The sequence below is a fragment of the Atta cephalotes genome, assembly GCF_000143395.1.
Source record: "Atta cephalotes unplaced genomic scaffold scaffold00021, whole genome shotgun sequence".
In the NCBI taxonomy this organism is placed as follows: Eukaryota; Metazoa; Arthropoda; class Insecta; order Hymenoptera; family Formicidae; genus Atta; species Atta cephalotes.
This window is the reverse complement of record NW_012130085.1, coordinates 4,156,977-4,168,525: the sequence shown is the minus strand read 5'-3', so window position 1 is coordinate 4,168,525 and position 11,549 is coordinate 4,156,977. Positions and strand designations below refer to the sequence as shown.

Sequence of the window (11,549 nt, the reverse complement as noted above, 5' to 3'; positions counted from 1 at the left end):
TAGTTACGTTACTACTAACTACTACTACGTCCGTCGTCCGTACCGTAACCGTTTAACGTTTAAGTTTAAATTTAAGTTAGTACTACGTACTTAGTTACTACTACTCTCTCTCTCTCTCTCTCTCTCTCTCTCTCTCTCTCTCTCTCTCTTTCGGATTTTGGTTTTTGTTCTTTTCCGCTATACTTTATCCACGTTAAGAAACAGACGAGATTCGCATGTACTCTCTACATAAAAGTGGTTTTACCTCGCTTATCTCGCTACATGAAAATTAACGTGTGTGATAGAAGCACGAGGATTTTTGTACAAAATTGCGTTTGTATAAAAAATACGTTGGGAATTCGCAATGTTGGTATTGTCATGACTATGATCCAAACTGAACAATAGGTGACACGATAACATCAAGGTGGCATTAAAAATGATTCGTAATCGATCGAAAACTATCATTTTGGAATCATTTTCACATCATTTAATATCAGCAGAATTTGTTATTCTGTTTGAAAAGTCCGCTATAAATTTATTCTGAAAAAAAGAAGTAATATCGATGGCTCAAACCCGGTTATTAAATGATACAAGACATAAGAAAATAGCTTCCGTGTTGGAACGACGTTCGTTCTTTTTTTCTTTTTTATTCTGGTCAGCGAATAAAGCTTTAACATAAACGTTACGTATTGCTGGAGCCATGCTCATACAGACTTACGGTATCCCACGAAATTAAATACGACGATATAAACGAGATAATAATTCGTAGGTTAACGTTCGGAACGTGTATACAGCTATACATTCCGCTCACGCCCGCGTGCGAAAGCTCTAACTTAACGGCGGTTCCTCGTATATACCTATACGTATACGTGTGTGTACACGTACTTTCCATGGCACGAAGAAAGGTGAGAAACACTTCATCATGGATATTCTCGTTTACCCCTATAGTCGAAAGTCCGCACCCCATCGAGCCATTACGGATCTTTACGATACCCCGCGGAGCGGATGCGAGCTTGCAAGTTGCGATATTCTCGTCGCGGAGAGCTAATTGAAATCGCGTCTGTATTTTTTTTCATCGTGCCAGAGAAAAGAATACATAGGAAATTACATTCCGAAAAATTCAATACACGTCTTCCTCCATGCTCGGTTTTTCACTATGAAAATATCTCGTTAGTTGAATAACTGTCAGTAATAAAGAACACAATTATACTGGATTTTATATTATATTTTTAGTACATGTAGGAAAGAAATCGAATTAAAAGAGGACCGAAATGTCTCTTTTGCTTTTTTTCTTTGTTTCTTTGATTTACTTGTAAATTATAATGATATTGAAATGTACAAAATGTCTTTGCGAATCCGAAATATGAAAAATGTTCGCGAAAGCTAGCGTGATCCATCTTTCTCTTGAGTGACTGTTTTCAGACTCTCAGAAAATAGGTCTTGGAGAGTCGATCTCTCTCGTCCAAATATTACATAGCCCAATTACATAACACACGCGTAAATATGAAGAAAATGCGTGTTCAGTTGTTGCGTACATACAAACATGTGTCGGGTCTTTGGGAAAGTACAATAAATACGAAAATAAAACATTAACTGGGCATATTGAATCTGCACAATAATGAGAAAATTATTCCTTTTCTGCATATGTACACTACACATCCGGATTCATTAATTTCTCTGTAAAGAATGAATGATGCGTTTTGCACACAGAAATGAGTCCATCTGTTATAAATATTTTCAACACTCGCATGTATCATATTTATATATTATTTATATAAAAAAATCCTTGAATACTGCAGTTTTTGATTATTTTCGAAGAAACAAGATACACACGCAAAGTCATGATATACTCATAGTGATATACATGTTTAATGCTGATTTTAAAACTGATTTGTCAATATAAAGTGAAAGCATTCTAATAGTGTTGTTTTGTGATACTATGAAAATAAAACTTGCGTAAATGTGGTCTCGTAAATAGCTTTCAGGAAAAAATTATAAATTGAAAAACGATCTGCCACAGTCATAGAAAATTCATAACAAGTGAATTCATTTCTGTACAATATATACGTATTAGAGAGATCAGCAAATCTGAAAATGTATTGAAATTAATGAGTAGTAAAAATTAATGAGAGAGTGCATGAGTGAGAGAGCATGTGAAATTGCACACAAATTTTCGATAAGAAATTTTTCGCGACCTTTGTAACGATGAAAAATCAATCGGAATTTGAGTTTATGTGGGTCATGCATTTTTATCACGCTGGCCATTTCGGATTATCTGCATCATCTTTCTTAAAAATGCGAATCTATTTCTTTTGGCTCTCTTATAATCTCGTACGAGAAAAGCGCTCTTATCCATCGGTTATGACGAGAATCCGGGGATATCTAGATTCTCTTAGATTTGAGGCCATTCTCGAAGGACGCCAAATGTAGCGTAACTTACAAGAGATATCGCAAAGTATCCAATTTTTCCGCTTTATTTCTGAGGTTTAGATTTAGATTATTTTTGTTGTTTGAACAGGATTATTATCTATCGCGACTTATAAAATATCATTGACATTCACTGTTATTAGCTATTTATGCTAATAGATTGAGGAATTACAATATCGAATAACTTGTGTAAGTACAGTTAAAAAGATAAGAAAAATATAAAATCATTTGTAAGGAATGTCGACGTTGACTGTTGTAACGTAATCTGAAGATCCGTAGACAAACGATTCTTGAAAGGCAAGAAAGATGCTCGTAAAAGCCCGCAATTAGCTTCACGAAACTTTCATTTATCTTTCAGAGAAACGCTGAAACAGATATTTTGCAGCGCTATCCTCGCAAAAAGTTTTTCTTTAAAGATATATAATTACGCCAGGGAAACTAAATTAGATTGTACATCTCATTCTGCATTTTCTGATAGCCTTGCGAGTTTTAAGATGTTTTCCTTGCATTTTATTGCGGTATCGGGCAAAAGGGATGAGATGAAAACTTGGATATACTGCAAATCAATAAATTCCATTATAAGGCGTTTTTCTTTGAAACTTTAAGAAACAGATTATATTTTCCCAAGCTTTATTAACTTTTAATAATGGTTCAACGAAAAGATTATGATAATTTATCACATTTAAATTTTAATTGAATAAAACATTCGAATCTATTTCGTCACGCGATATCTATCTGAGAATATTCTCATTACAACTTATTGGAAAAGAAAGGCTTGCTGCCAACAAAGGAAGAATTTGGACGCGAGAAATTTGATTCTCCATCTTCTCACAGCGCAACATCATTTCCCCGAAGCTTGGTGCTCGTGCACTCACTTCCACAGTATTTGACTTTCACTCACTTCGCGCGCGCCTATTTCTTCAATTTCTACGAACGAAGACAAGTCAAGATCCCCGCAGGCGAGATGCTTACGATGAAGAGACTTGCAAATAGAATTCCACGCATCCGAGATGCAGGCCGGGCGACGCGACGCGACGCGACGCGATGCGACGGAGGGATGAGACGCAGCATGAAACGTGACGCGTTTGATCGAGTGCAACGCCTCGCGGGGTTTAGGCGATTGGGATGGATGACAGGAGGATGGGGATGGTAAGGGTGATCGCCGAATGTGCTGAACGCGCGAAGGAGCCGCTTCTCATTCGATATCCGTGGCTGATTTCGAGGTACCCATCCCGAGCGCCGTCCAACAATGGAGTCTCTTTTGTCGACGGAAAAGAGGATATCGCTGTTGAACGTCAATCGACTGGAAACGATCGATGCGTTTACTGGCTTAAGCGATTTCCCACTTTGTTCGAGTCGTGCCGCGTGCGCGATTTATATTCGTGGTCGTGCGCTTTCACGATATATTAATACGACTGTGACGATATTGCTATGATTTACTTTCAACCTATACGAGCTGTATAAATACGCATTGACAGGTAGATTTTTCCCACATCAAGCTAATAGAATGATTATTCTGTTATATAAATTCAGTGTTGACATAATATATATTTAACGCTTAAACGATATATTGCAATTTTAGATTTATTATTTAATCAGATAATATATAATAGTATTATGAATTAATCATTCATTCGTGCAGGATTTGTTACAGATTTTTTTTTATCGAACCGGAAAAAATTTTTTCGAGTGGATAAGTTATACGAATAATTGATATATCGAGTGTAGTCGATATATTATTATATTTTTATATAAATGATATTAATTATATTAAATTACTACAATTATATTAAATGATATAACGTAACGAGTACCGTTGTTCATAATATGGATTAAAAATGACTTATAGAAAAGGAGATTAAGAAACCTGTTATTGCTGCAAGAATTATGTGCGATAATAATGACAAACCGCGACCAGAATTTTCTCCGTGGAAGCCGTTATTACTGCGAGATTTATCACCGACAATGTTGGAAATTAAAAACGCAAGTGCTCCGCATTTGAAAATGAGAATTTCGCCAGCTTTGCTTTACTGTTAAAATTGAGTACACAAACTAATGCGGAATGAGAGGAATGCAAATGCAAATAGCGTTGATTCAGCTTGAGCGTTTGCGAGCCTCTTTTACTTTTCTAGTCAAAAGCTTATCTGATGTATGGTTAAGGATCATCAGATATGCAATTAACAATAATGTAGGAGGCATACCATTGCATAAAATATTATTTTAAAGAATCTACGTAAATAATAAAATAAATTTCAGTCTTCTTAATTAACATTATATTACATTTTATATATACATAAAAATCTAAATATTCTATAAATTAATAATACTACAAGATATTTTCTTTTAAAAATCTTTTAGAAATATATTGTACATATAAGCAACTTTCCAAGCTGCATTATTTTTTAATAATGGTTAAATTAAAAATAAATTCTTGTAGTTAAATGTGAAACTTCTTATAAAATTTTATAGGGGAAAGGGAGGTAAAATGACAACCTTGAGATTGTCGATTTTTTCATAATTTCTGAGATGAGGTAAAGAGATTGATTTATTTTTTTTTCAAGTTTATTACAGTCTTAATTCATTTGTAAAAATTATAAAGTTGTTAAATAAATTACAATTCTTTAAAGTTTAATTTTTTTGAGGACATATCAATTTTGTCATTTTGCCTTTATATGTGGGTAAGACTTTTAGTAGGATATGACGAAAAGTCAATTTAAGTTAAAAATATACTTTTTATGAGTAAAAAAAGATTTATTACGATATGTTTATATTATTTTAATATATTATAAGAAGTTTTAAAGAAAAGTATAAACAAAATAAAACTTTTATATAATTTATGAAAATAAAATTATTGAAACATTAACATTAATAGTTATATTTATGTATTATATGTACTGTATGTAGTAATTATTATATGTAATGAACTTATTAGTAAAAATATACCTACTTACTACTGTGTGTAGTAAGTACTCAAAAATAAAATAAGATTTAAATAAAATGATTAAAGAACATTATAACTAAACTTGGATATCCAATTACATCACATGAAAGCTAATGTCTTAATATCACATAGAAAAATATTTATAATTAGCCTTATTTTTAACCAAGTAGGTATTTAGATGAGATAAACGTGAAAGTTATAGTATAAAATATAAATGTTAATTTTTAATTGTGATTATGAAAATATTATGTAACATATAGGAACAATGTGTACATTTTATATAATTCTTCTCTTCTTCATAGAAATGTCCATATTAATCATATTGATTGTATTGTAGGAAGAAAGATTTGAATCATGAACATCAAATTATTTATTATTTGAGTTATAAAAACGTCACGCGCGGTCATATAACCTATAATCTATTTCCATGCGAGCATCATTTTCATCACCCATACACCACATTTGTCATTTTTACCCGCAGTTACCTATGTATATTCTTATTTAATTAATAAAACCATTGTAATGCGAAAAATAAAAAAATATTAATATGTTATTGTATTCGCTTTTAGTTACACAATATTGCAATTTTATTACAAAATGAAAGCATTTAGGGGAGATTGGGGCTAATAGACTCATTTTTCAGTTTTGAATTTTTACAGACGAAATTATCGAAAAAATGAATTCTACGCCAGTTATTACATTTGACTAACAATATTTTAATAATATTTTAATAGTAAGGGGAAACTGATAACTAATATGAAAAAATGCATTTTTCTAATGCATTTCATTCAACTAGGAGTATCGGGACCGAGGTAATTCGACTAATTAATAATTATTAAAATAAAGATTAATGTATTTTAAGCTATATTTTTGGCTATATTAATAAAACTTTTATAAAAATATATTTTAAACACAAACATTCTCTTCGCAGGGCAAAACAATGTTGCTTTTTGCAAAATTTGTTCATTTCGTGCAAAAACACATCGAATGAGTCTAGTTTTCGAGATTGAACATGAGGGAACTAAACTTATAACATTTACTACTGGAAAATCTCTTTAAAAGAATAAAATTTTGAGTAAATACTATAAGAGTCGTTACTAAATGAATCATACAGTTCCATGCTGTAGTTAGTCTACTATCCCCATCCGTGTATTTAAAAAAAAATTAACAATATATGATAAAAAAGATACATAAACAAAAAAAAATCTGTTGAACTTTATTAAGTAAGAACACTACACTTACTATCTAAGCAAAAATCAAATATCTCAACAATCATATACGATTGTAAAACAAAAACTTTGAGAATAAAAATATTTACTTAAGTGTGCACAATTTTTTAAAATTGTGACATAACTTCTAATATAGATGTTCGCAACAAGACGTTATAGACAATAAACTGAGCGACAGTCGCTGTTGCGTGCTCAGATACGTTTACGCGTGTCTCATGTGTTTTGTTTTTAATGTAGCTTCGATTATTCTACTTAGTCAACTGATCCTGGTCTCCCCTACTATAACTATGTCATTCTTTATATACAAATATTGCAAAATTACAAGTGAATGCATCACATTTTTTAATATATTATCTATTTTTGTAATCAGATTGAATTCAAACTATAAGAGATTGTGTATTACCTGCCTTTAATAAGTTAAGTCTGTTTTTCTATTATTAGCTAAAAAATTAACAATTCGTTATCTTACCTTTTTCGTTACCTCCTTTCCTCTACGCATTTTATAATGTAATAATTTATAAAATAAACTAATATCTCTAACTGATTATATAAATAAAATTTATATAATGAAAATTAATTAATACTATTCTATGAAACTTCAATATAATATTGATCTCTAAGTAGATTGTGACTGTATATATTCGGATTTTCTTATTTATACTTTTATCTTCTACGTATAGTTACATAGTGTACATATATCAAATATATCAAACAGGTTGCATTATAACGTATCTGAAAATTAATAAGAGTATGCTTAATCGAAATAAATTAGAGATGATGTTAATATTTAATCAATTATCTATGCTAAAATTATACATATTTTTTTAGACGAGTTTATCTCTTCTATGCCGTATAAAATTTTCAATTAATTTCTCTAATTTTATATTAATTTTATCTTAATATGATATTCGTCGCGGCGCCGTTATCTTTATGAATTTATGATACAGCATTCATTCGGAACCAGATACAGCATTTATTCGGGACAGAGAAATTAAACCTCTCTGTTTTTATAAGAGAAAACCTTCTTTATTATTTTATTATGGTCTTATAATATCCTCCTTTCCAACATGCTTATAAAAAATTTTAATTATCATGTGACATTTTAAATATCATATGACATGTCTTACAATTCACAGCTTAGTTGTAACGTACGCAGTTGAATTTATATATAAAATGTATTATGATTGATAAAAACGATATGTATAAATACCTGTGACAATTTATGTAAAATTCAATGTGACATGCTTGTTCTTTATATGAAATTTGTTAAGCGTCTGTTTTTTTTTTTTTGGATAAATATGAAACAACATGACATGTAAATGTACTTATTCTCTACATTGCCGCTATTCATTATCGATATTAAATTATTAATATTTTATCTTGTAATTTTTATTGCAATGTTTTAAAATACATTATATCTCAGTAATCTTTTTCTGATATGTCCACATTTTTATTTCAATCTGCAAAATATTTTCAAGAAGTTTCTTTTCTTTTCTATTTAGCTTATCATTATTCTGTTATTTAACTGTTTACCATTATCTTATTTTCCTTGGCTAATTCTCAAATTAATTGAAGAATTATTATAAGATTATTATTATAAGATTATTTATTATGTTTACTTGTACTTCAAGCTGTTTTTGCAACGAAAAAATATTCCTATGAAAAAATGTAGACGTATAAATATACATATATAGATACATCAAGTTTTACATTTCATCTGACATAAACACCTTCAATCCGACATGGAAACTGATTATGAAAGGATCTCATTCACGAGTAGATATTCGCTTCGGTACACCAGGAAGGATAAATCGGAAATTTAGCAAACAGTACATTTCGTGAACGATGCGTGTGCTGGCAGCTGTTAATTGAAATTATTCACAGATGGTAATCATAGTAATGGCCGTTATTGAATGGCACATCTCATAATCGCTTCATTAGCACGCAATGCGCGCAATCGTAACGTGTACAATGTACTTACTCTCGGCTGCAGTATAATGCGCTAATTACAAACGAATACCTTGAATTAATATATGATAATTATCTCATGGGTGGAAGCATACGTATTTATAGTAGAGCTAATTACGAAGACATCGATTGTGAATCGAAATGTATTCATGTATTAAATGCATTATGAGACTACAAAATCGCGAATAGCGAATGCAACAGAGTAAATATTGGATAAATACAATGTGTATAGAATTTGACGAGAATATGTTATGTTAATACACAGAAACGGCAATCTCTCGCTCTCGCAAGTATTACGAAAAAAGTGAAAAACACATACATTTTATTTGCCGTATCCATAAACCGCGACGTGTGTCTGCGGCTAGCTATGTGTTCGTGCATTAACTAGGTCCGGAAGTCGCAATCCCTGCATCCCTGGAATTCATTTTGCGGTGAGCTTCGGGCGAGCGTACACCTCGTGGGCGTTTAGTTTACGAACATTCTCTACCTTAATCGTATTACCGTATTTTCCTGACATATCTTCTCGTACATATTATCGGTTTCGCTTAATCATCCCTGTTGCGGTCTACAGATCAAGAACTCGATTCAGCCATACTATTGATGCACTGTGCTCGTGATTGTTCTGCAAACAATCATACAATCCGCTATCGAAGTTAATATTATTAGAGGGACGTAGACAAGACCTATATTCAACATGAAATGCAACGATATTTCGATATTTTGCTTCGTTAGTAATATTTGTATATGAAATATAATTTTAACAACACGATTTTCCTTTACAGCACAATCGTTAACGGTATTTGATGATTGCTTTGATTCTTTTTGTTTTAGGTGTAAGGAATCTGGTAGGTACTTGAAGGATCTTCCGCCTACAGCAGTAATTATCTGCTTCCACAACGAAGCTTGGTCTGTGTTGTTGCGTACAGTACACTCCGTGCTGGATAGATCGCCAGAACATCTCATACAGGAAATCATTCTAGTCGATGATTTCTCCGACATGCGTAAGTTGTTTTTCTACTAATATAGAAAAGTTAACAAATTCGTTATTATCTTTCAAGTTTCGTTATTATCTTTCTGATGTTAAAATCTATAATACTGTTACTGATGCTGCATCTATGAGACCTATTTAATTTTATTAATTAAAAAAACACTAATTTTAAGGAATCAAAATAATAAACGTAATTCGTATAAAAAGAATAAATATTAACAAGAGAAACGCCTGTAATTGTCTTTTGATTTTGATAGATTTGGATATATTTTAGAGTTTGGATATATTTAAAAAAAAATTAGATTATTTTTTATGTGTTTATTTCCAGATTTATGAGACGAAACAACATCTTGAAAATAACTTCTCGATAATAAAACTTATTTCATTTTCGAATATTTTTGCAACTATCAGGTATATGAACAATTGTTTTATACAAAAGTTTTATAGTATTTTATACTCTTAATAACAGTGTTATATTTGTCGAAAATGTCAAATTTTAAAAATTCTCCTTACTCTTCAGGGGGACTCCTAAATCTTAGAAATAAACGTATAAAAATATGTTGGATCTAATATCTTTTGATGCTCTATAATTTATCAAAATCCAACAAAGCTCATCAAAATCAATGAAAGAGGTTCTAATGATTCTCTTGTAAATATAATTTTAAGAATAAGAATAATCTAATTTTTGCATAATTTGCAACATAAAAAGAATTGAATTGTTCGATATTTTTAACAAAGAAATTTATAATTAAATGCACCCAATGGATCTACCGTCAACTCCAGAAAGTTAAAATTGTCGAATTTCATAATAACGCACAGTAGACTTTATTTTATTTATGCATGCTTCAAAACAGATTTTAACTTTGTTTTCGATACCAGAAAATTATGAGAAATAATTTATATGATCATTTATCGGGGAAAATTAATATGTAATTTGTATCTCTATTGCATGACATATGATATATTCAAGGTATTTCTTTTCGTATAAAGCGAAAAGTAGACGAGTTACTCTCGCGTTATCGCTCGAACCGCACACGTACTTTAGATTCAAAACGAAATATCTTCTATGCTCGATCGAAGCGGAATAGCATATCGTTTCCGTAGCGTCATAAATCCTCGTGCAGCTCTCATCGCCGAGCGATGAAAAATCCTCGATAGAACGCCAAAAGGGGAACTCGTAAGCACAGAACGCGAACGGAAACCGCGAACCATTATATTCGCGTACATGCTCGTACAACCGCGTCTCTATTCAGAACGGTGATTCGTTATCGCGACAGTGTTTCGTAGTTTTGCTATAGATCGATTAATTGCAATCCATCTCTCTACTGTGTCGCCGCGACGTGAATAGAAGAGAAACTCTCAGCCTGCTTTACAGATACTCTGAAAATTACGAGAGGTTCATACAAACTCTGCTGCTCGGCTCTCTATAAGTTTAACGTCCTCACTTGTTCTCGTTTTCCGAAATTGAGCGTGAACGCGCTATAGTGTATCAAAAATTACAGCTATGGGAATACTTATATAAGAAAGGTTCAATCTGAAAACTCGTAAAAATCTGAAACTTTGCAAAATTAAAATATATGTACCTATACCTGTAATTATATAATTATATATAATTATATAAATTTTCTATTTCGATTCTAACATCGAAAACACTTAAAGAAATCTAACATTTCCATATTTTTGTTAATATCCCAGAAACTAAATTAAATTATAAATTATCAGACGAAATAACAAATCGCTATGTGTGACAATCAGGTTCAAATGTATTTTGTTTTTATATTTTTTGTATTTTATTTGTGAATTTCAGATTTTAATAAATTGTTTTGCCAAACTTTTCTTATTAGAAAAAGAAAATTTAGAGAAAGAAATTTTGAAGAAGAAAAACTATTTGAAGCTGTTTCTATATTTTTTTTATAATAAATGCTTTTTCGTGAAATGAAGAAATAAAAAATGTACATATATATGTACACTTCGGCGAAGAAATATTTGTCATTGTTCAAGTTTTGATGTCTTTATT

At 31.1% G+C, this 11,549-nt stretch overlaps 1 protein-coding gene across 1 annotated transcript in view; it reads left to right on the top strand.

The window, feature by feature from the left end:
- LOC105619410 (putative polypeptide N-acetylgalactosaminyltransferase 9) overlaps nt 1–11,549 on the top strand; it is a 74,199-nt gene that overhangs the window by 42,579 nt on the left and 20,071 nt on the right. Inside the window, exon 3 of the mRNA XM_012200931.1 lies at nt 9,376–9,545. Within this exon, the coding sequence (XP_012056321.1) occupies nt 9,376–9,545 (170 nt within the window). The remainder of the gene's footprint in view (nt 1–9,375; nt 9,546–11,549) is intronic.